The following is a 26,475-nucleotide window of genomic DNA, read 5'->3' as shown; positions in this document are numbered from 1 at the left end:
TAGCACTAAGCATTCTAGGTTATGAACTCCAATATCTGAACATATTGGACATACTGTATATAAAAAGATTTATTTTGCCAATTGTGACCAGTTAGATTGAATAATGAAGAAATTATTTGTATGCTGTGGGAAACGATAGATATTCTACTTGTAGACAAATTCATGCATGATTCTAAGTTTCCTAATTTTGTAATACAATTATTTTTATCATTCAGCATAAAATACTAATTAATTTTTCAGCAGTAACTCATTTAAATGCAATACATACAAGGACTAATGGAACAGAAGGGTTACTATAGACATAGCAGCCCAGGCAACTGCTATGTGGTCAGGAGGTGGGGTGGGGCCCAATAAGGGAGATTGTTGAAGCAACAATCGAAAATCTGTTTACATATGACGCTAACACAGTTGCATGAATGTATCATTAAGGATTGAAATGGTTTGCTTTTAATGCTGAACCTGATTCCAGTCTTAAGGCCCGTACACACGATACGAAAATCGGATGGAAAAATTAGTACGATGAGCTGTCTGACGATTTTTGGATTAGTACAATTTATTACGGTGCCTTCGGCAGCTGATTATGCTTTTTCGTGCAGACTATAACATTTTTGTCGGATGTGAACTCAACGTCCGATTTTTGTTTCATTAGTAAGGTTTTCATACAAAAAAAAATGTAATAGCAAGACTACGCATGCTCAGAAACGAAAGAATACATACAAAACTATTCAACACATTACGTCACTTCTGACATTGTATTCTGTCGTACAAAAATTTTTGTATTGTGAGTAACCTCTTCACTTTCGACACGAGACCAGCATGCCACAAAAAACTGACGTTCGTTCATCCTGAAATCTAAGCGTGTGTACGAGTCTTAAGGCTCGCCATACATTATACAACTTTCTTGTACAATTTTCCTTTAGATTTACCAAAATCATATAATATGAGGTCAAACCTAAACACTTTTAATTTGTATGCAATCGGGAAGGCCCTTGCACTACATAGTTGAAGGTATATCTAAAGAACATTGAATAAGAAAATTGTATAATGTATGGCCAGCTTAAAGAGCTGACAACAGGTGCACAGGATGAGTCCTCAGGATCTCACTAGTCACAGATACTTTTTTGCTTTCTCTTTGCAATAGGCAGCATTTTTTAATTGTCTTAACCATGTGGATTTATTGACCCCAGAACTTCAACTGCTAGCCCCTAGCCTGTCACTATGAAATCATCCCAGTATGCCTAATACAGTCTTTCTCAGGCTGTAAAAGTGTACTACTCCTGATAAAACTATTTCAATTTTAGCTGTGCAAAGCCAGAGCTGAAAAAGTTTGTATGAAAGATATAGAGTAACTGTGTTCAGGAACATTTACAGTTATGTAAGATTAGAAAATATTGTGATGATTATTATTATTGCTATTACAACTCGCTGATGTATAGTAGTGTACTGACTATGATGACAGCTTGCCTGCTGTCTGTCTTTGATTTAGACATTAAGAGCTAGTGCTGGTACCACTTTATGCCCATGAAACCTTCAACAACTGGTAACATGTGCTAGAGGCTGTTCATGAATTTGGCTTATATACATACACCTAATATAAAAATAAATTGTGGTGCACTACTGCTGAATCCAAAAGTCTGTTATTTTTTATTTTTTTTAACAATGAGTACATTTCCTGCCAGATGCAGACAGTGCACTGACATGCATTGCCTGTAAATGGACTTGGTCATAGTGGACTGGAGGCTGTGAGGGCCAGGAGAAATTTATACCAACACATATCAAATAAGGGTATAGTTGTCTTCCATTCTAAAAGAGACAAACATATAGATGTTCAAGTGCCTTCAAAAGACACCTTTATCCATATGCATATTCGTATAAACATATAATATCCAATTCACCTATCTCATTTGTGGGGGCACAGCCTATTGCATTAGGGTGTGCACCCCAGAGAACAAACTCACATGCGTGTATATCAGCAGAGCAGTGGACGTTGTCAGTAGAGCAAAGGTTGGTGGCAGTGGACGGTGTCAGTAGTTTTTTATTTTTATTAATTTTTAATTATTTTTTACAATATTATTTTTTGTTTGTTTTTTTACAAAATAATTTTAGGAGCCCCGTGGGGCTTTGGCGAAATATCAAGGGTCTAAACAGACCCCTGATGTCTCATTTTTGAGACATAGAAAGAAACTGAGGACAGAGATTCCCCAGTCCCTTTCTCTGCAGCCTCCAGTAAACATAGTTTACTATGCTGCAGTTAAGAATGAAGACAGGTGTGATCGGAACAGATAAGTCACTGAGTTCATTCAGAAAAGGAAGGCCACTTAATGTCATATTTATCAGCCCTTCCCCGCTCCTGAGAGTAGGCAAGCTGGCAGCACTGCAGGGGGAGATGGAAAGCAGGGGGAATCAGCACTGTACGGGGTGATTAGGGTGTGCCCAGGCACACCCGGCACACCCTGTGCACACACCTATGCTGGTAAATACAGTGTGTAATTGGGGCACTTTGGGTCTTTTGAAGGCATCTCATCATGGAGCAGATAGGTTTGAAACCCACATACTTTATGTTAAGAACGGTGATGTATTGTCACAGTTAAGACTTCAGGTCACCAGGGAGCCCCATCAATATTTAGTTATGGGACCAAATGGGCTGTATTTATGACTTTGTAAAGCTGTGTCCTAATTCTATTCAGGTACCCTAATAAGCAGATAGTATACTATACATAGGTAAAGTTTTTACTTCGTTCATAGCTTTAATAATTTTACTGTGTCATTCTTGTAGGAGAACTTGGACGTCCTGGGCCACCAGGACCTCCAGGGGAAAAAGGTCAGCCTGGTCGAGATGGAATTCCTGGACCTGCTGGTCTAAAAGGCGAATCAGGTCTGTGATTATCTTGTGTGATTATATTTTAATATATGTCTTCAGCTTTTATAAATGTTATTATCTGTGTTTTAGGATTACCGGGTTTTGGATCACCAGGATTGCCGGGACTTTCTGGGAGTCCAGGTAAAGTTTTTGCTTCATTCATAGCTTCAGTGGTTCCTCTACATTAAAAAAAGCAGATTTATGCTCAGGCAACCCTGCCTTTCAAACAGAATGTTACAAGTCAGTAGTAAATTTATTGAAATGTTACAGAGACGTTTCAATCAGTTCAAATGTCGGCTGTGCTGTGGGAAGCAGTGGATTGCTTTGCAGTACTTTTGTTTCAGTGCACACTGCCCTCACACCATTGCAGTGTAGTAAGGTTCATAGTTTTGCTAGTTGCATCCCCTATGCCATATCACTGTTTAAGGCCTAAATGCACTTACCAGTCATAATCTTCATAATTAGTCAAGGAGACCTGTAAATGAGTCTTGTCTCATTTTTTCTGTACATAGCACACATATGGTAATTGTGCCTTTGATCTGTCTAAACCTTTTAATTTAAATATATGATTTTTCTTTGTGTATTTGCAGGTGCAAAGGGTGAGCCAGGAATTTCTGGACCTCCCGGATCTCCTGGATTTCCTGGTCTAAAAGGAGACAGTGGTTATCCTGGAAGTCCAGGTAGCCCAGGATCACCAGGACAACCAGGTCTCCCAGGACTTGCCACACCAGGTCCCAAAGGAAATCCTGGACCACCAGGACCTTCTGGAAGATCAGGTAAAAAAATGCTTTATTCACTTTATGTAAACTTTACTTTTGCTGCCAGATTTTTAGACTCAGAGGTCCACTTTACATACCAAACATGCACTCTAAGCATCATATAAAACTGATTATACTAATTTTATAAGTTCTAACACAGTTATGCCCTGTACACACGATAGGATTTTCCGACAACAAAATCCATGTTTTTTTACGACGGATGTTGGCTCAAACTTGTCTTGCATACACACGGTCACACAAATCTTGTCGGAAATTCCGAACGTCAAGAACACGGTGACGTACAACACGTACGACGAGCCAAGAAAAATGAAGTTCAATAGCTAGTGCGGCTCTTCTACTTGATTCCGAGCATGCGTGGAACTTTGTGCGGCGGAATTGTGTACACATGATCAGAATTTACGACAACGGATTTTGTTGTTGGAAAATCTGAGATCCAGATCTCAAATTTTGTGTGTCGGAAATTTCCGATGGAAAATGTGTGATGGAGCCTACACACGTTCGGAATTTCCGACAACAAGCTCCCATCAAACATTTTCCGTCGGAAAATCCTATCATGTGTATGGGGCATTGCTGTTGTCTGACAATTTTCTGGACATCAGATTGATAGATTTTTGACATAAAAAAATCTATTTCAATGTTTTCTTATTTAAAAATAATTTTTCATCATATGAAAATTATTTGGATCATTACTTCCTACTCTGAAGAGCTAATAGCTGGTAGCAAAATAATCGAGCACTGATGTTTCAGCATGATGTCACTGAAATGAGCTAGTGAGCACACAAAATAGCCTTGGCACAGCCGGTGGAAACAGAATTTGTATGTTTATGGTCACCAAGTGAGTCAGCATAGCGAGCACGTGTGTCAGCAAAATTCATTGCCTTCTACACTTTGAAATCAAAACAATTGGGGCACTGGAGCATGAGCAAATTTGGACCCCTATCTCTGCGAGTTTCATTCCTGCACTCCATTGTCTCCATACCATTGCATTAGATGCTGGAATCCACTGATCATCAGTCTCTCATCCTGTACCTGTGAGCAGCGTCTTCATGTGTCTGTGATTTACTTTATACAAGGAGAATATGACCGATGCTACTGATATTAAGTCGAATTGGTGCCAAATTGGGCCTGTTTGTATACCCATCTTACATAGGCAAGGAAAGCCCTGATCTTCCCAACTTCATTCAAACAAAAATATAAAATGAAGCACTATTACAGATGGGTGCAAAAAAGAGAGAGAGGACATGAAACAAACATAAGCACACTCATAGCATTGAGGTGGTGTGCTAATTGTAGTCAGTTCATATGTAACTTCTTGTGTATACTTCATATATAAGCAACCTGCCATCTGCATTCATACATAACCAACAGTGACTGTGTTAGTGAGAAAGCTCTAGCACAACCCTGCTCAGTCATGCTCTCCTTGTAAGCCTTGTATTTATTGCATGTATTGTGGGAAAGAACCTTTTGGTATTGTGTATTTGTGCATGTGCTAATGTGGATAAAGCAAGCTATTATCAGTGTTTCACATCAGTCAGCAGATCAATCCTTTGTTCTGCAGGCCCATAGGACATATTGTTAAAATGTTGCATGGGCTACACTTCAGGGTGAAGTCAGGCACTTTCCTAACATCAGAATTTGCTCTGTTTACAGAAACTTAAAAAAATTAGAGCAGGGTTTATATAGCTGATAAAACACCCCTAGAGAGGAATGTTAAGGCAATCTTTTTCATTTCCAATGCTTACCGAAACCATTGCCAAAAATATAAATGGCAGCTTATAAACTCACTAGTGTATAATTAGTAAATAAAACTCTGTTACAATTGGTCCCTCCTAAAGACACAGTTATTCTCCCATTGGGGGATGCCATCATTTTTCATTAACAGCATAGAGATGGTGAAGACAGGCCATCAGTTACAGCCTGCACCTCAAAGATAGCACAGGCCTTTCTGTGATGGTTGTGTCACTGTTCTCTGCAAGGCAATAGGCCTACATCTGCAGAGAGGAATTAGAGAAAGACTTCACTATTAACATTTGGAAAGAAAACTTGAAATTTGCATATCAGTATCAGCACTAGTTTGCTTAGTCTGTGTGCTTATTCATGTTTACATGCTTTGAGAATGCTTTATTTAGACTTTAGAGCTGGTGTTTTCACATTTTGTGAAATGCACCTTGAAGAAAATAGGGAGTGGTGTGATCTTAATGAAATTAGGAAGACCCCTTCCTAAAAGGGACCATTGGAAACCCTAGTTTACTGTAATTTTCAGGCAGTGTTAGGACACAATGCCCCCTCTGCAGCATCCTTATGTAGTTGTGATATCTTTCAGTAGTGGATACCTGCTGAGTCTTTTGCTGACAAACCTTATAAGCGCCAGACTTGGTCTGCTCCAATTTTAGCCAAGGTTTTACTCTATGAAAGCACTGATAATAGTTTGGTTCCATTGGTACGTTTGGGACTTGCTGCAAGAAAGTTGATATATAACCAGAATATGGGATTATTGCTCAAATTTCTAACAATCTTGATGTTTCCCCCTCTTACGTCTAATGATCAATATGGATATGGATATTTGAATTGTGATCTCACTTCCAGGCCCTGAAGGTCAGCCCTTAAATCTGAGAATATTGCATGTAAATGTAGAGTGTTAAATCTCAAGATAATAGCAGGTTTAAAGTTTTCCAGGTTATTTTTTTGGAAATCGTTATGTTAATAATTCATAATAATTATTATTATTGTTATTGTTTTTATTATGCTAATAATAATAATAATAATAATATTACATTAAAAATAATAGTACAAGCAGGAGTAACTGTCTGGTTAAAGAATTACCAAGTCAAATCACAGCTAGTTCAGGCTGTTCTATAAACTGGAGTTAGGTGGCCTGGCCTGACCCCTGTAAACACTGCTTTGAACTGTGTCTGCTGTTCAGTGATAGAACGAGGCATACAGAAGCTGGAATGCTGGGTACCTTATATGTTAGTATTATGAGTAATGTTGTGCAGCTATCAAAACTGAAGAGTTTTAAATCAAACCATCTACTTCTCTCAATTGACTGGGTACAAAGTGTGTGTTCCTCTTGAAATTGTAGGTCAACTTGGAAATATCAAATTTGCACAAATGGGTATCATGCCATAGCTGCTCCCTGTTTAGAGTTGTCTAGGCTCCTGTAATTGCTGTAATTCGGTTTTGCAAATTACCTAGTTAATGTCAGTTATAAAGCATACTTTTCAACTCAAAAGTACAGTACATGATTTAGTCAGTGGAACAACACGAGGCACACAGATTCCTCTGCAGGCCCTGGAATGAAACGGCCATACACAGCTGTGACCAAAGCTGTCGGGAATGTCATTTACCTAACATGTACCGAAATCTGATTTCTACAAGTCTTTTGGCAGCTCAAGAATATTACAGTTCCAACTTAACCTTTATATAGTAAGGCAAGTCTGCCAAATAGTCATCCTTATAAATAGTGAAAAGACCTACTTTGTTTTCTTATGTGTTCACAGATTCTTGAAGTATCCATTGTGTTCCAAAGGGAAATGCTTTAAAGCGGGGGTCCACCTATCTATCGTTTTTTTTTTTTGGAGTTCATTCACAAACTTTTCTTCTCATGATTATCTACTCACATGTTCTGTGTAATAAGTCCGCCTGTGTCCGATTTCGTTGTAAAGAATAACTTATAAAATTCACTGAGGGCGGTTTCCATCTTCATTGTGGGCATTTGAAGCCCACAAGCATGTATTTCCTGGATGCGGTGAATGCTGTGCTCCCAGCATTCACCAAGATGTTGTGATGACGCTGTTGCACAATGCATGCTGGGAAGCCTGAGACTAGCTCCCAGGGGACTGTGGGAGGTCTGGGAGAGGCTAGAAACACGCCTACTCCCATGGGAGGAAAACCAGGAAGTGCTAAGAAGATTAGAAAAAAAAAGGTAATTACGGCGATTTAAATTTTTTTTACACAGCATGTCGGCATCTAGGCAAAGAAGAGAATGCATAGAGATAATTTTCAAAATTTGGGTGGAACCCCGCTTTAAGATAACCTTGGTACTATTCTGTGTCCATACATACAGTAGCTGTATGGACACCTGTATCCTAAAACAGTAATAAACCCAAAAACAAACAAATGTAGTACTGTATATTGCAGCTTACCAGTCCTTAGATGTGGTGGCTGCATTAGTTAGCTTTTTTCAGGGGGGTTTTCCCTTTATTTTTCTGTTGATCTATCACACTGGGGTTGATTTACTAAAATTAAAGAGTGCAAAATCTGGTGCAGGTGGGCATGGTAGCCAATTAGCTTTTAACTTCAGTTTGTTCAATTAAGCTTTGACAATAAAGCCTGGGTCTTGGTTTCTATGCAGAGCTGCACCAGATTTTTCACCCTCCAATTTTATAAATCAACCCTACTGTGTGTCTTAGGTTGTCTGCATTCTGGGTGAAGTGGTAAAGCAGACACTTTTGGGCAGCAGCATTGTCAGTTTGAGGCGAGAGTAGTGTATCGTGTGTATGATTTTCGTATCGTACACACAATAGGAAAATCTGAAGTAAAGTTTCGATTTTCTGATCATTAGTACGGTGCTTTCAACAGCCAATTCCGAATTTTTCAGACGACAAAAACTGGATGTGCAGGCTATAAAATTTTTGTCGTACGTGAACACAATGTCCGATTTTTGTTTAATTACTACAGTTTTCATCTGAAAAACATCATAAGAGCAAGACTACGCATGCTCAGAAACGAAAGAACATATATAAAACAATTCAACACATTACATCACTTCTGAAGTCGTACAAGAATTTTCGTATGTTGAGTAACCTCTTCACTTTTGATATGAGACAGATATGCAACAAAAACTAAACAAACATTTGTCCGATAATCATGTGTACCTGGCTTTAGATTAGCAGTTTTAGATGGACTTGATTAACAAATTGAAGACAAACTCCAAGAAACACTAAATAAGCAGTCACAGCAACCATTTTTGTTCCCTTTGGTATCAAGGTTTTATATTAACAAATAAAAGCTGACCATTGTAGCCCCCCCTATCAAATGGTTTGTTTCAATCCCCTAGCTGCTACTTTGTCTGGCCAGCTTGGTCTGTTAAAGTACGTTGAAAAATAACAGACCTACTGGCTGGCTCACCAGGTGAAAATAAATGAAAAAAGCCTACATTCATTATTTTTAACTGATGCAGCCACCACATCTTAGAATTGGTAAGTTGCAATTTAATACATTTTTGTTTTTGAGTTGAATGCCACTTTAAAGGCAGACTGCAGAATTTCAACAATACTTATTGAGTACAATGGACACTTCCAAAGTCTGTACAGCTAAAGTAAAATAAAGTAGGTAATAAGATGTCTGGCTAATTTATTCAGGTCAATGCGCTCATTTTACCAAATGATTTATTGAAATATTGTTCACTATGAACTTTTTTCAGAACACGGACACTCAGAATTATGTTATGTAATTTTTTTAAGTAAAAAAAATAAAAAAATAAAAAAAAAACTGATAAAAAATAACAAGAATTGTGTTGCCTTTTACACATTTTGTGGATGGCTTTGTGTTTTTTGCCTTATTTGAAATCAGTAAGAAAGGTGAATCCTGTGCTTTAAATTTTCTTCCAAATGTATCACTATCTAATTTTCTTCCAAATGTATCACAATCTTAAATCAAACTTAGATCAGTGACTTGTCAAATACTGCTGTGTTCCTATAAAGAAGTGATAGGCAGCCTTCACATGACTTGGACAATAAGCATAACAGGCAATGTACATGAAGGTTGACCGACCATACCTGTGTCAGGATAGCTGACTTGTTTGTACACTAAGATGTATTAGATTAGCTGTTATGAACAAATGATAAAGCATACAATACTTATACTAACCGTATATAGAGGAGAGCTATATAATCAGTCTATATAATCTGCGTGCATTACTTATACAAAATTTTATCATTCTGCACCATACATGAGAAGTATTTCCATGTATGTGTGAAACTTACATTATACATAATTTAAACCTTTTATTTGTTGTATTGTGAAATCAAAGCAACAGCAAAATCCAAATGTATTATTGTCTTTATATGAATGGATTTTTAGGCCTCGCTATTTGATATGTCAGTTAATTTATTGTAAGCTGGCTTTGAATGCCTCATAAATATTTTACCCTGTAAAAGAACGTGTGATGCCCTAGTGATATAAAGCCTTCATATGCTATCAAGCTAATTCACCAATTTTTCGAGAGTGTTCTAGCTATTACAGTTATAATGAAACCGGGCCTTAAATGTTACAATACATCATATGCTAAAAAGTAATGGTTTTTAATTGTTATTTGTAATGCACAGAATCCATTATGATTTTGTCACATACTAAACTAAACAGAATTATTTTGCCAAACAATCTTTGTGAATCCCATCTTCACTATCATAATTAAAATGCATGTATAGTCAAAACATGTTTTTAGTTTAACCACTTGCTTACTGGGCACTTAAACCCCCTTCCTGCCCAGGCCAATTTTCAGCTTTCAGCACTCTCACACTTTGAATGACAAGTGCGCGGTCATGCAACACTGTACCCAATAGAAATTTTTATGATGTTTTTCCCCGCAAATAGAGCTTTCTTTTGGTGGCATTTAATCACTACTGGGGTTTTTATTTTTTGCTAAAAAAAACGAAATAGACTGAAAATTTAGAGAAAAAAAAAAACTGTTTAATAGTTTGTTATAAAATTTTGAAAACAGGTAATTTTTCTCATTCATTGATGTGCGCTGATGAGGCAGCACTGATGGGCACTGATAGGCTGCACTGATGGGCACTGATAGGCTGCACAGATAGGCACTGATAAGCGGCACTGATAGGTGGGCACTGATGAGGCGGCACTGGTGGGCACTGAGAGGTGGTGCTGATGGGTGGCACTGATGGGTGGCACTGATGGGCAGCACTAATGGGTGGCACTGAAGGGCACTGATAGATGGCACTGAGAGGTGGCACTGGGAGCCGGCACTGAGAGGCGGCACAGATAGGGCACTGGTAGGCAGCACTGACAGGTGACACTGATGATGAGGCACTGATGGGCACTTGTTGGCAGCACTGATAGGTGGCACTGGTGGACATTGATAGGCGGCACTGGTATGCACCTGTAGATGGCACTGGCAGGTGGCACTGGACGGCACTGCATAGCAGCAGTGCCTCTCCCTGTTCGGGACTGATGTCCTTCGGTCAGAGGCCGGTGACTGGCTTTTTTTTCCCTCACGCTATTAGCGTGAGGGGAAATAAAAAGCAGATTACCAATCTTCTGTTTACATCACGTGATCAGCTGTCATTGGCTGACAGCTGATCACATGGTAAGGGGCCAGGATTGGCCCCTTACTCCGATCTGTGATCAGCCGAGTCTCATTGACTCGGTGATCACAGAGCATGCAAGCAGGCAGCTCATGCATGGGAGCACATCTGTTGACGCCCTCCTGGCAAGAAAGGCCCGCGCTTTAGCCGTCATTCAGCCATAGCGTGGGCGGCAAGTGGTTAAGATTAGAATTCTTGTTATATTTTGCCATCCGTGTCCCTGCAGGGGAAATTCACCCGCTCTGTTTGTCCTAGTGACTAGTGTCACCAAGGCAGAAAGTGAAGGGAAATTTTATAGTTTTCACTGGAATAGGAGGTAAGGGGAAATCTTCTATGGCTTGGTTCACACCTATGCAGTTTGCTTTTTGATCCGTTTCTGCAGTGCTTTTTGCGATGCATTTTGTGGTTTTGAACATGTGTTTTTGATGCATATGTTGCGCTTTTTTATGCATTTTGCATTTTTTATGCTTTTTTTTTTTTTTGGCCAATTTGTTGTTGATTGTATTAACCCAAGCACTACATGCTTTTCTGCAGCTTCTCCATTGAAGTCTATTGAACCAAAAACACACTGTTTTGCTTTTAAAAAAGGCTCTGACCCTTTCCAAAAATGCATCGACTGAAAAAAGCATAGATGTGACAGTGTCCCATAGAAAACTATGTTAAATGGACTGTAGTGCGTTTCTGCAAAAAGCATTAAAAAAATGCATAGGTGTGAACTGAGCTTAAAGGAACACCTATTTTGGAAAAAAACTTTTAAGGGGAGAATTCCCCTCTTGCATCCCATAGACAAAAAAATGGAAGAGAAATCACCACAATGGGACACAAAAACCAAAATAATAAAGGGGTTTAACCCTTCCATACATCCAAACTAAAAAAATGTTTTGGCTATGCATACACTTTAAGAAGATTGGGGCACAGGTAGTGTAGTACACATCCATGATTTCTGTATTTAGACCATTATTACCTTAAAACGGGAGATCAGGTAACAACTACAGTGTGACAAAAGACAACAAATATTTTCTGTAGAAAAATTAACAAAGGGTCTGATGTAAATACTATGTTCTTTTCCCTACTATAAGAATACTATTTGTGTCCCAAGCCCTTTACATGGAATGAGCAGGACATGTTTCAAAGATATCACAGGAGTTAATTTACTATAATTGGACAGTGCAAAATCTGGAGCAGCTGTGTGTGGTAGCCAATAAGCTTCTAACTTTAACTTATTCAATTAAGCTTTAACCAACAAAAAAAATCTTGAAGCTGGTTTCTATGCAGAGCTGCACCAGATTTTGCACTTTCCAGTTTTAGTAAATCAATCCCACAGTGCCCACGTTAAAGTCTCTGTACTGTACTCTGAAGTTCTGTGGTGGTGATCTGTATTTATCATGGTAGAAGGTTTATATTTAAAACAGTTATGTATAGAGGCTTATAAACAGTTAGTCCTTGTGGGACTCAGTTGCACCACATGTGGAAGTTGTGTGCCTTTCTCCTGTGGTAACTTTGTGCATTATTGCCCACAATATAATTATTAAAACAAGTGCTAAAATAACTATAACCAAGAATATTGCATTCTCATTACTGTATGTGTTTATTTCATGTAACTATAGTGTTCAATATACGATTTTTCTATTTTATTTTACGTCATACTTTATATTTTTTGTAACATTTATATGCCAAGCTGTCCAAAAAAAAAACAAAAAAAAAACAAAAACAAAAAAACAGCGGTTTGGACAAACTATAGTTGCTCGATGTGCTTACAACCCTCTCCTGTTATTCACATGGTTTAAACCAGTGGTCTCCAAACTGCAGCCGGGGGGCCGGATGCAGCCCTTTGCTCATCATTATTTGGCCCTTGTAGCACTTTTCTTCCCACTGATTCAAGACACTATTCCTCCCACCAACAATGGGGCATAATTCCTCGAACGGTACTATACCTCCCATTGACACCAACATTGGGACACTATTCCACCCACTGATACCAATGATGAAGCATTATTCATCCCACTGACACAATGATGGAGCACTATTACTCCCACTGACACCAATGATAGGACACTTTTCTTTCCACTGATACCAATGATGGACACTATTTTGTCTCCTTACACCAATGATGTATTGCTCCCACGGACACCAAAGACGCATTGTTTACTCCCACTGATGCCAGGACCATTTCTACTCCCAATGGCCATTGTCCGGCCCTCCTAAAGTCAGAAGGACAGTAAAGTTTTCAACTTTAACCCTTATTGCCCAGATTCAGTGTTGCTCTTGCATTGTACAGCATAACTGTACTAAGGCTGTTGTTTGATGGTTTATGGAAGAAAAAAAAAAGAAATTGAATTTGGAGAAAGAAATTGTTTATGGTGAAGTTCTGGTATTCCTGGAGCAATTAGCTGAAAACCCGTGTACGATCGAGCTAATTCGTGTGTGGATTGTTATTAAAAGTGTCAATAGACCCAAGGGGGTCTTTATTTGAGGTGAGCAGGCATTGCACACAGAGGTGGTGGTGATTACCTGTCAGCACTTATTCTTTGCAGAGACTGTCACAGAGCACGGATTGAATTTATTCACGTCTCTTCAGCAATCAAGAGTTTTATTTATATTACTGTGCATGTGGACTTTTTTGCATATATCTTTTAAGATCACGTTTTGTCACTCACTGGAGTTTATTATGAAGCATATATTTGAAATTTAGCGCACTATTATTTGTTTTTACAGTAAACTGGCCCTTTGTTTAGACAGCTTGGAGACGCCTAGTTTAAACCATTGCTACAATTGCTTACAACAATCCTGTCACCACATGGTGAAAAGTAAATAAGGCCCATGATGCAGAAGAATATACACAAACCTTTCCAGCAGCCCTTGTCCTTAAACTCAACTACTTTGCTGATCCTTGCGGGCTGCGGGCATTCAACACTGCCTGATGTGTTAATTACCTGTCCCTGATGCCATGTTTCATCCCACCTTTTCAGTGTGTGCGGTGGGGGAGCAGGTGTTTGATAGATTCTGAATTTTTCAGTACCCAAAGCAGTAACCGATCAGCAAAGCAGCAGAGTTTAAAGACATGGGCTGTCAGAAATGTAGGTTTACATGCTCTTCCTTTACAGCCTTGGCTTTTTTTTTTTTGGTGGCACTCACTTTTAGCAGGTTATTCCAATCCCTGCTACTGTCACGTTTACTGGACAGCTTGCTCTGAGTGTATAAAAGGGTATAAAATAAATATTAGTGCTTAATAAATGAAAATTATTATAATAAATACCTTCGTAGCATGGGTTAACCACATACAGTTTTTAGAATATAATATTTTCCACAATAGTAATCTGGTAAAATAATGCAGTGCTATTATATTTTTCAATGTCAGGTTAAAGGAAAGTTAAAAACTAAAGGATGCTCACATAATATAATATAAAGCAAATATTTTTGTAACCCATTACTCCAAATAGAGATATACAAATAATTAATATTTAAAAAATAAGCATCCTGTGCATCAAATTAGCCTACTCACCGCTGACATTACTGAGGAGCAAACCTGAAAAGCAATACTCATATTGATGTCTAAAATTGCCCTTTATGCCATAGAAACATGGCCAGACTTAGACCCCATACACACTATTAGATTTTCTGCAATTTTTTGTCTTCAGATTTACCAAAGCCATATAATATGAGGTCAAACCTTAAGAGTTTCAATTTATATGCAATCAGGCAGGCCCATGCACTACATGGTTTTGGTAAATCTGAAGACAAAAATCTGCAGAAAATCTAATAGTGTGTATGGGACTTTAGAGTTTGTTTTCTAAGGTGCATGTGTTATGAGTAACCAGTATTAATTTTGTTACATGCTAGTGCTCCTTTCTATATTTGGAATAAGGAGCAGTAGCATATAGTATATAGATGTTCAAACTTTCATTACCAATGACTGTCCTGTAGACTTTCACATTTGCACTTTTTTTCTGTTTCATATACCTCAACTTAAGATTGTCTATAAACATTATAGACACATTGTTCTTTTTGCTATCTGCTTCCCACTTATTGATAAGTTTAAGGAGCTACCTACTGTTAAAAGTAGATAACTAATGGAGTATGTCGATTCCTTGCAATCTTTTTAAAGCTAGATTTGTAGATCTCTTGATCTCTTGGCTCCTATGTAAAATGTAGGGCTCTAAAACATGGCCCGTTTATACCATCTAATATGTACACAAATGCCTTACAGTATTTAACAGATGTAGAGCTCATATAGAAAGAGTTTTATATATTGTCTACTGAGGGGCATAGTTTCATAATAATTATGCAACATAGGGTTATACAGCTACTTACAGGAGAAATGGACACTAGGCAGATGGAAAAATTGAAGGCCAGCTTTTAGAGGCCATAACCTCTCCCTTCTCAGACCTGCTCAGTTTCGCTAAGTGTTCTTAGGAGTTCATATGTGTTCTTAAGATGTCTTTTTCTTTGCTGCTATATTGTTTACCTAAACCAACAGCTTCTAGTAGATTCAGGCAGGATATTGGAAATCCTGGAAGTCTCTCCAGTTAGCCAACAAGCACATTTTCCCAAATCATTAACTGTACTGTGTTCTTTCTGCAATAGTCCTGCTGTCAGCAGTGACAACCCATTAGCACAGGTCTCTAAGTCAGGCCAGTATGTCTAGAGATTCTTTGCAGTTATTGGAACCAGAGTTGGGCAGTTCTCCCGTCACCCCATCTCTGAATTGTGTGACTTGCAATCTTGCTGTGTTGAAGATTTTATATTTTTATATTTTTTAGTACATAGGCTGTGTGTGATCTCAGGCTGCATGTTTCAGAAAGCTAATGTATCTGGCTGGGCTGCATATGAAGGGAATATACATTTTTATTCTCTGCTGTTTTCCCTATATTCTGTATGAATGTTCTTGCTGGGCATTGAAATTTAAAGGTATTGCTCACTTTCAAATGTTTTCATTGTTTTAACTAGGTATTAATACATTTCCCTGCACTGATTTTTTCCTTACCTTGTAATGATGGGCTCATATGTTGTGGCTTCAGTTTGTAGTGTCATATCTGATAGATTCTCCATGTCCATTTATTGGTTCAGCTAGCTGGTATCTGAGCACCAAGGGGACAGGGCAATTTCCTGTTTAAAGTCACACAGCATCCAATGCATGCCTCACCACCCCCTCTGTGTTGCACAGATGTGGGAGTGCTATGCTATATAATAAAAAACTGCATGAGTGAGCTCTTTGTGTGTTTGTGAATGTTCTGCCTGCTTATGTCTGTGTTAGATCTAATAACTATGCAGCTCTCATCGGCACCAGCACTTGACTGAGAGATCCAGGGATTGCAGTATATGTAGTTCTTTACAGGAAATGTCAGGTCCCACACTACAGACAGAAGTTATGCATTACCCTGTACAGTGCTGTTTTGCATGCCTCATGTTTCAACACAAACTGAAACAGGAATGTGAAGATGTACTCTATTATAGGCTGTGCTGTACAGGGCAACAAATTACACCATCAAACGACATGATCAATGAACATCTTATGCAGGTGAAAAATGCAAGGTGGAGGTAGAAATGTTTACCATGCCGTTAAATAAGCCCATCTTTTTATTTTTGATCTTGGCCTATACTTTCTGTTTTGGTGGCTGGGCTGATTTTTACTCAACTGTAAATTTTTTAATTCTTGCTGTTTTTTCTTCTTGGCCCGGGACTTGTGACACAGCACAGCAGAGAAGGAACATGCGCACCAGCAACTTCCTTTTTTGTTATTTCTGCTAAGTGAAGTGATTTGGTGAGGCGGTTCTCTCCACACACTCTGCAACACTACTAAACAAGAAACAGCATTTTGTATACAGTCACATCTCTGGTAAGCCGACTGTTTTGTTCTGCTTCCAGCCTACTCTCTTGTTCCTCTCCCTGGAGCTGATCCCAGCCATAAAAAAGCCCTGAGGTCTGCACCTTGCATGGAGCATTAGTAGCTGCAACATCTCCAAAGATGAATCCCCCATGGACGGTGGAGGCAGGTGAGGGCTATTAGCACAAACAAAATATAGTATAGTAGAAACATTAGAACTAGTAAAGAGGCGATTCCAAGAGCTGGACAGGAGTTATCAGAAGCAGACATTGTACAATGTACAAGACCTGCAGAATTGTCAGAATCAAGTGTCACCTTCCCAATGCAGGGACCTCTAAGCGTCATGTGACATGTCTGACACAAGATGTATCTATGTATTCTGTGCTCATGCATATGTTTTTATGTGAGGTGGCTACACAGTACAGTATATGTTAGCATCTTATAATCAGTCAGACATCTCTCTCTCTCTCACCACTTTTAGTGAAGAGATTCAGTGAGGCATTTTTTATATACAGCTTTCACTAACAGGGGCACAGCATTGTGGCAACTGCCCCAATCCTGGTGATTCTAGAGCACCAACTCCATTGATAAGTGGCCAAAAGTCATAGCTTCTATTTCACTTATACAGGTGACTCTTCTAGTTTGCACTATGTGCAAGGCCATGCTTAGCTCAAGAAAAGATGGTGTCTTTTGCAATTCTTAAAGATCTCACCAACACCTTCCCAGTGGAATCTAAAAAAGGGTGTGCATTCCACTTCTTTTAACATGGTGTCTGTGCATGGCTTTTTAGACTAAATAAATTCCCCTAAGGCTTTTTTTCATCATCTCCTATTCCATGATTTATCTACAAAGACTGGAAACACCCAGCCAAAAGAAAAACTTTCTCCTAAGTGATTCCTTAAGGGGTCCCACTGACAAGAAATTTATTTATTGATTACATTGACTAGATGACTTTTCTGCCTGACTCGGCACTGGATGCCAACTAGGTAAGATCTCAGGTAATCCTTTCTCCTGTCCACATCCACAAGGCGCTCTGGCTTAGTGCCCATGGCAAACCAAGGGACAAAGGACCCAAGGGACCCAAGCTTGCAGATAGATCTACTGTGTAGATTTTGGAAGCTTGCATAACTGACACATGGGTGCTTCTTGTTAATCTATTGCAGATTCGTGCTTTAACAAGGGGTTACACATGTTGCTTACCCTGTTAGATCTCTGCTCCGTCTTTGGTTTTAAATTTAGTATTGTCAGTTTAACAAAGAACTACTTTTGAACCTATTCATGACATCTTCTTGACCTTACTATTCTATAAGGTAGCCTTTCTTGTGGCCATCATTTTGGTCCAAAGGGTTTCAGAGTTATCTGCATTGTCCTGTAAGTAGCCCTGTTTGATCTTACATAAAGACAAGGTCATTTTGAGACTATCCACTTTAATGAGGACATTGTTTTACCTTCTTTGTGTTGGGCACCAGTTGACCCCAAGAAAACCTTTTGTAATTGCCAGGATGTGGTGAGGACCAGTGTTTACCTCTCAACCACAGCTTCTTTAAGGCAGACAGATACCATGTTTGTAATACCACAAGGTCCTAACAGACATGCTTCAACTTTTAAATGGATTTGACAGGTTGCTGTGCAAGCCTGTAAATTGGGAGGTAAAATGCCTCGGTAAATCCCACTACACTAGTGCAGGTACTCACTGGCTTTACGTTATTTGAGCCTTTGTGTCTATAAGACTGTGTCCTCCTGGTATTGCGTATATACATTCTCTAAGTTTTATGAGGTCCATGTGTCTGCCTCAACAGATGTTAGTTTTGGTCAAAATATTCTGTTTGTGATTATTTTTCTTGTTGGGCTGCTTCACCTGTGTTTGTTTTGGTATGCCCATCCATCTGTTTGGTCTACTATTGGACATCACTAGATTGTTTAATTATCATCAAGCTGTGTCCCCTAAAGGACACAGAAAATAGGATTTTTTTTAACTCACCAGTTTATGAGTTTATAGGGGTATGCAGCCACCTACCTTCATATTCTATGGTTCTCTCATTGGACTGCTTGCTACAACTGAGCATGTATGAGATAGGAAGGTTTATAGCCATGGGCGTCCACAGGTAGGGGCAAGGGGGTCAAGTGCCCCCCCAGAATCAGGGATCGGATCGGCACATTCAGCACAATGGCATCGCTATGAGGGTGCGGGCAGCCAGCGGAGTGACACCATCAAGGTGCTGTCAAGCCCCCCCATCAGTGTAGTGTGACTGCGGGCTCTTTTTCCTGCTCAGTCCAGTGGAGAACTCGGCGGCGCTGTGTCATGAGAAAGGTGAGCTGCGGGCTATCAGAGGTCTCCCCCGCTTGCCACACCTTTCTCCTGTCAGGGAGAAGAGACGGCGGCTCTCACCAGGTTCCCCGCCCAGCTTATTGCCTGCTCCATTCCTTCCCCATGGCCCATAACTGAGGGCCAATCAAAGGTGACTAGGAGAGCATCATGGGACATGTAGTCCCGAAGATTGGCGGCCCCATTTTCCACAAAAAGGAGGCTACAGCTCGATCAAGAGAGAGATTGAGAGACTGCAGACAAAAAAAAAAAAGCTGAGGGAGTGAGTGGTGCAGGACAAACAAAGAGGCATGTGCTGGACGGAAGCAAGAGAGCGCCATGCTGCCCAGTGTCACCAGAGAGAGCACCACGCTGCCCAGTGTCACCAGAGAGAGCGCCATGCTACCCAGCGCCACCAGAGAGAGAGCTGCGCTAGCCAGCGCCACCAGAGGGAGCCACACTACCCAGCGCCACCAGAGAGAGCCACGCTACCCAGCGCCACCGGAGAAAAAAGCCACGCTATCCAGCGCCACCAGAGAGAGCCACGTTACCCAGCGCCAGAGAGAGAGCCACGCTACCCAGTGCCAGAGAGAGAGCCATGCTACCCAGCGCTACCAGAGAGCGTAAGACTGAGCCACTGCCAGGGTACAGACATGCTACACTACTAACCAGAATCGCCCCCAGGGAACCCAGAGTGAGCGATCGTTCAGCTGGAGGGATTCTGTAGTTTAGCTGGGACTGGTAAGAGGGCCCATCAGGCATTATCCATTACTTATCCTAGGGACTGTACCACGCCTGCAGTCTCTGACCATGACAATGTGATAATGACATTGTCGAAAAGGGGCGGAGCATGGGTGACCGTAAAATGATGCCCCCCCTGAAAAAAGTTCTGCGGACGCCCATGGTTATAGCTTCAATTTTCTATGTTGGTAGTGTCCACTTCTCCTGTATTTGGGAGTATAACCCTGGGTTGCCTAATTATCATCAAGTTTTGTCCCTCATCAAACTCAGAGAAAAGGTTTTTACAGTGAATCCAAAAATTCTATTTTTAGATACTGTCTGTTTCAGATTATGATTAGTGGAGTTGAAGCCCTCCTCACCCATTGCTATTGGGTTCATTGAAGTCTATAATTGGCACTTTTTGTGCATGTACATTTGACTGTTTTGCAGGCAGTGCAAAATATTAGACTGTACAGGTTTTAAATGACCTCTTAGGAGACTGTCAAACAACACCCCTTTGAAAGTATGCCTCTGTCTTCTATTAACTACTTTCTTAACATAACGCTTCTATAATAAGGTGAAGATAGCCAAGGGTCATGGGTCATACAGTGGTTGATACCTCTTCTCTCCTCTTGCTACTTTAATGCAGGAATAAAAGGAAGCTGTGAAACCTCATATGTTCTAACCCTTCCATATAATATCCAGCATTAAATAAAAACAACTTAGCAACTAGAGTTCTTATTTGCTTTCATCGAATTTGTATACATGTAGCCTTCTGCCAATTAATTGCAGAATTACTGGCTGGTTGAAAACAATGGTTAAAATACAGTGCAGCTCTAGCTCAGGAGGATCTGCAGTTACCAGGTTACCCTCCTTCTCATTTTGGGCTTAAATCTGTATCTTATATATACAATATGTTTGAGTCACTAGTTGAATGTGTTATCAAACCTTGCTTCAATTGTGTTATGATCAAATATGTAATGTATTATAAACTATTCACTGACATAGTGTTTATTGAGTTGACCTTATTAATGCATTACTGATAGGGCAGACACAATGCAAGGTATCCATTATTCATGTCGCGTTGTACAAAGTACATGGTGACATTGGTCCAGGCTGGTGCTGGTGCCAGCATTTTCCCTTCTTCTTAGATAAACTAGATATCTTTCAAAAGAAACAGAGTGCAAAAATCTGTGCTCCTTTCAACAAAATGTATTTATGCTCACTCAAATGCCACACAATATGACCAATTATCAAGTTAGAAAAAAACACTAACTTAGCAATTCCATCAGTTAGAGGATAAGTACTATTCTATACCTATTTATATTGCTTAGTATAGATACAAGAACAGGTGGATATAATGACCTGAGTTTTATGTATTTACATATGAACAAGGGTCTTAAAAGTATATAGGATTGGTAGAGACTGGATTTTAATGATGCCAACACTCGTAAATATATAAAAATATAAATTTTATTATCAACATTAAAATTGTAAACATATTATATAAAACCATCAAAGATTATCCATTCGGGTCTCACAGTGATGGTGCAGTAACTTCATCTCTACATGTTTCGCCAGGCTGTGGCTTCTTCAGGAGACTTTGCATACACTGCATACATAATCACTTCATTGATGCACTGTAGTTCATCTAAACCCACGTTATGGGTGAGGCACCATCAGGATATTTTAAGGAGATATCAGTGAGCCACAGGGGAGGATATGGATTACAGAAAATGCCTGCCACTACAATGGGTAAGTGGGAAACGGAACATTTAAAACCACCATTTCTTTGACACACAGCAGTGTGAAATAAAGCCAATAACTGACCATAAGTGAGATAGAGGATCCCCAGATTTTTCCACATATATCAAAGTAGCAGACTGAAGCCATGGCCTTGCCCTTAGAGGGTTTTTTTTCTGCTTCGGTCAGCTATTTTGATATGTGTGGCAACATCTGGGCATCTATCTCACTTATGGTCAGTTATTGGCTTTATTTGACACTACTGTGTATCAAAGCAATGCGGTTTTGAATGGTCCGTTTCCCACTTACACATCTTAGTGTCAGGCATTTTCTGTGATCCATATCCTCCCCTGTGGCCCACTGATATCTCCTTGAAATATCCTGACGGTGCCTTACCCATAGTATGGGTTTAGATGAACTCCAGTGCATCAACGCAGTGAATATGTTGCAGTTTATGCAAAGTCTCCTGAAGAAGCCATAGCCTGGTGAAACATGTAGAGATGAAGTTACTGCACCATCACTGTAAAAGCCGTATGGATAATCCTTGTTGGTTTTATATGATATGTCTACAATTTTAATGTTGATAATATAATTTATATTTTATATATTTATGTGTGTTGGCACCTTTAAAATCTTGTCTCTGCCAATCCTATACAATTTGATCTCAGGGATGTGGTGCCAGGGACTCTCTGAACCAGACAGCTCTCTCTTGTGTGTCTTAAAAGGCAAATCATATATCATAACATGGTGTACATGTACGTATTGAATATCTTACTAGGACTTAGTCTGTCTTTGCAGTCACTACTGTCTGTTTGGGCTAAGGGTGGTAATCTGTCTTTCATTGTTTAATTATCCTTAGGAGTGAATAGAGAAAATACTGGTGGGAGCATGTTTATGATGAATATAGCAGCAAGAGCAGCAGTGGATGCAGAAAATTTAGTGCTGCACCTGACAGTCTAGACCAGGGGATATTAATCTTTTCATGATTACAGATTCTCCCCAATGGACTGCCCAGTATGTCCCCATAGCTTATTTGCCAACATTTCAAAATCATCATGACTATCACCACTAGACCTTATAGGTACCAGCATGACATCAAAAGAAGTCAATATCTAGGTTTTACTTTATATTTTACTGTAGATAGCTAGGAACAGAACAGAATAGTAAGAAGAGAAGCAAATAATAAGCAGTTTACATATTTATGTAAGCAAAAATTAGTGGGCTTTTTGGTGCATTCAAAATTTGTATTGGCAGTACAATTACTGACCTTAAATCCCCACATTGATTTCATGTTCAGTAATGTAGATTATTCTTTTTCAATTGTTTTCTTTTTTTAAAGTTTTCCAGTTCCATAATCCTATCATTCGATTCTCATAAACCCCTAGTTCAGACCATATGCCCTAAGCACGTGTTTTCTAATTCCAGTTCTTAAGAACCACTTAAGCCCTGTACACACGGGCCGAATGTTGGGAGACATTGGCCAGTCTAGTAAAAACTGCCCGACATTCGGCCCGTATGTATACCACCCAGTCCGACAGAAGCCAGCCTTTTGGTCGGCTTCTGTTGGAGATGCATGCTGGAAAACCAGCAGCTGACCGGCTCCCGATCAGCGATCTCTGCCAATGAATAAAAGTGCTAATCGAAGTGTTCTGGCGGGGGGGGGGGGGCGTCCCCCTGTCAGAATACAATAGCTCAGCAGGGTAGATCGCTGTACTGAATTCAGATCGTTAGTACAGCAGCTCTGATCAAAGCTGACAGCTTATTTTGGTTCACCCAGAAAAAAACCATAATGTGTAACAGCCTTAACAGGTAATGTGTCCAGACTTACAGGCACTTGCATAGTTAGGACATGGGTTAACACATTTCATTTCAAGTGTCACCTGTGATTTTGTTGAAGAGATCAGGAAAAACCTGACCTGTTAGTTATCCCTTTGTAGTGGTTTGGGAATCGTTGCTGTAAGTGATTTGCCACCCCCATTGCTCCTTAGGCTACATGCCCATGGACTTTTTAAAAAACAGTATGTAAAGCCAGTACAGGCGCCAGGAAAAAAGCGGCATTAAAAACGTGATTTTATCCGCGTTTTGCATTGAATTCAATGCATGTTACTCCGCGCTGGCTTTCAGCCACGTTTCTATGTCTCTATTCAAAATCAATGGTTCCTTATGGGAGCCCATTGATTTGAATAGAGGTCGCACCAGAAGTCGGATCAAGAGGATCCAACTTGTGCGCTGAGAATCTTGAGGGTGGAACCCAGCGAAAATGTTTTTTAAAATTTGAGTGAAGTTCCCCCCTAAGATGATACCAGACCCTTCGGTCTGGTATGGATCTTAAGGGGAACCCCCACACCAAAAAAAAATGGCGTGGGGGTCCCCCCAAGACCCATACCAGACCCTTATCCGAGAACAGAGCCCGGCAGGTCAGGAAGGGGGGGCGAGAGAGCGCCCCCCCTCCTCCTAGACCATACCAAGCCACATGCCCTCAACATGGGGGGTTGGTGTTTTGGGACAGGGGGCCCTGCGTCCCCCACCCTAACACCTTGTCCCCATGTTGATGAGGACAAGGGCCTCTTCCCGACAAGCCTGGCCGTTGGTTGTCAGGGTCTGCGGGTGGGGGGCTTATCGGAATCTGGGAGCCCCCTTTAATAAGGGAGCCCCCAGACCCCGGCCCCCCACCCTATGTGAATGAGTAGGGGTACATCGTACCCCTACCCATTCACCTGGGGAAAAAGTGTCAATAAAAAAAAAAACACTACGCAGGTTTTTAAATTTATTTATTAGGCAGCTCCGAGGGTCTCTTCTGATTTCAGGGGTCTATTCCGACTTCTCCATTCTCTCCGGCTTCTTCTGCACGCTCTCAGGCCTCTTCTCCCACTGTCCGGTGTTCTTCTCTCTTCCACTATCTTCTGCTCTTTTGCTAGCGGTTGCCTGGTCTTTTCCGTTGTCTTCTTCCCTCTTCTCTTCTTCTGATGTTGACTCGACGCTCTCTCCTGCTGTAATGTCATGTGCGCAGTGCGCAACGACTTATATAGGCATGGGGCGGGGTCACCGGGTGATGTCATATGGTGACCCCGCCCCTTATGATGTCACAGTCCCTGGGCATGATGAGACAGAAATGCCAGACGAGGCTTAACACAGCCTCGTTAAATCGCGCTTAACACCTTTTCCCGGCATCTGACGTTTTTACAGCTCTATCGCTGGAGCTTCAGAACACACTGGTCCTGGGTTTTTTTGCAGCTTAAAAACGGCTATGCCATTTACAGCTCAAAAACGCCATGGTGGGCATGAGGCCATAGGCTAACATGGAGAGGCATTTTTAAGCTGCAAAAAACGCTCACAAAAGCGGCTGTAAAAATGTCCATGGGCATGAGGCCTAAGTTTGTTATTTAGCTGGTCTAACATATGCAGTGTACTATTTGTTATAGACTCATTCTTTTCAGTTCTTATTCATCATCAGTTCTTATCTGATTTACCGGGCCAGAAGTTTAGGTTGGGTACACTGTTAAGTGGCAATGAAAGGCTCGTCCTGTCCAAACCAGCCTATTATGATATTATATACATACATGAACTCTTCTGTAAATGGCTAATTTGCCAGATTACCAGCTCAAGCTGGTGCTTCTGTTCGTTTTGCTTAAAGGATATAGGGTTAAATGTTTATATAACGTCTGCCTTCTTGGGCTTTAACAGGAAACATTAAACTTACGTAAAATTGCATATTATACTTGCTTACTAAATCTGTTATTCTGCTACAGAGAAACACGATTACTAGCAATGTGACCGGATATACAACAGTTAATATCATAAGAAATGCATGACATTACTAAACACTTGCTCATTCCAGCTCCTCCATTATATGGGCTGAGAATCCTATTAAAATATGTATGTCAGTTTTGTTTTCAACACCGGATGCTTTCCCTAAGGTCTGCAAATTAATTTTCCCATGAAAGAAGTGTTCTGCTCTGAAATTAATTCATAATTCACACCGGTGTCAGTGAATGGCTGATATCAGATGTCAATGCTTATCCAGCTATCATGTTCAATGTGTTGATTGTGAATGAAATAACCTTGTATTTTCTGCCTCCTTTACATTTGAGGACAATGGTGCTGTATTCTGCATGCATGTGATGACAATGGAATTCTGCTGTTGTGAACAACTTTTGGTGTTGATGTTTCTTTGTAATGTGTATTAACCGGTGATTTTGTTTTGTGTCATGTTGTTGTGTGACCTTTTTAACCCGGAACACTGGGCATTGGTGAACCTCTCTCAGGTCCTCAAGGTTTGTTTTTAACCCATGCCATCTTGTTGCATGCTGTACAGTTTTTGTATACATGGATTGATGTCTTAGTACCTTATGGTGTGTAAAGACAAAAAAATTTAAGTTATACCATGTAATACAGTTTGTGGTCACTGTGTAATTCAGATTTTGCAGAAACACCCAGATCAGGAATTGTTCTGATGCGAATTGATGGTTCTTTTTTAATGGTCATACTGACTTGTTTAACTTTTATTCTCCCTGAGATGAAGTGTCTCCTTTCACACTCTGACATGACTAGGGCACTTTACCCTAGACATGCTGAAAGCTTCTTCCATGATGTCTGAATTACAAATTATTATTATTATTATACAGGATTTATAAAGCGCCAACAGTTTGCGCAGCACTTTACAACATGAGGGCAGACAGTACATTTACAATACAAATCAATACAAGAGGGATCAGAGGGCCCTGCTCGTTAGAGCTTACAATCTAGAACAAATGAAATTCTGTTGTTCAGAGTTATAAAGTGACAAATTGTTTGGTAATGAATTCAGTTATTTTGAATACAAGCTTTTCTGTTACAGCATAATTTTAGGGGACTGACAGACTGCTCCTTGTTTTATTATCTTTTCACATGTCTTTCTCATGCAAGTGCTCAGGAAAACA

The 26,475-nt window shown here is 40.1% G+C and overlaps 1 protein-coding gene across 2 annotated transcripts in view; it reads left to right on the top strand.

Moving 5' to 3' along the window:
* COL4A5 (collagen type IV alpha 5 chain) overlaps positions 1 to 26,475 on the top strand; it is a 233,341-nt gene that overhangs the window by 177,425 nt on the left and 29,441 nt on the right. Inside the window, exons 39-42 of one of the 2 annotated variants that reach the window (XM_073599380.1) lie at positions 2,777 to 2,875; positions 2,951 to 3,001; positions 3,451 to 3,636; positions 25,822 to 25,830. In XM_073599380.1, the coding sequence (XP_073455481.1) occupies positions 2,777 to 2,875; positions 2,951 to 3,001; positions 3,451 to 3,636; positions 25,822 to 25,830 (345 nt within the window). The remainder of the gene's footprint in view (positions 1 to 2,776; positions 2,876 to 2,950; positions 3,002 to 3,450; positions 3,637 to 25,821; positions 25,831 to 26,475) is intronic. The other variant, XM_073599381.1, reaches the window with a different exon arrangement.

Source organism: Aquarana catesbeiana, linkage group LG09, assembly GCF_042186555.1.
Source record: "Aquarana catesbeiana isolate 2022-GZ linkage group LG09, ASM4218655v1, whole genome shotgun sequence".
Taxonomy (NCBI): domain Eukaryota; kingdom Metazoa; phylum Chordata; class Amphibia; order Anura; family Ranidae; genus Aquarana; species Aquarana catesbeiana.
The sequence above is the reverse complement of the archived record's forward strand: the minus strand, read 5'-3'. Positions and strand labels throughout refer to the sequence as shown.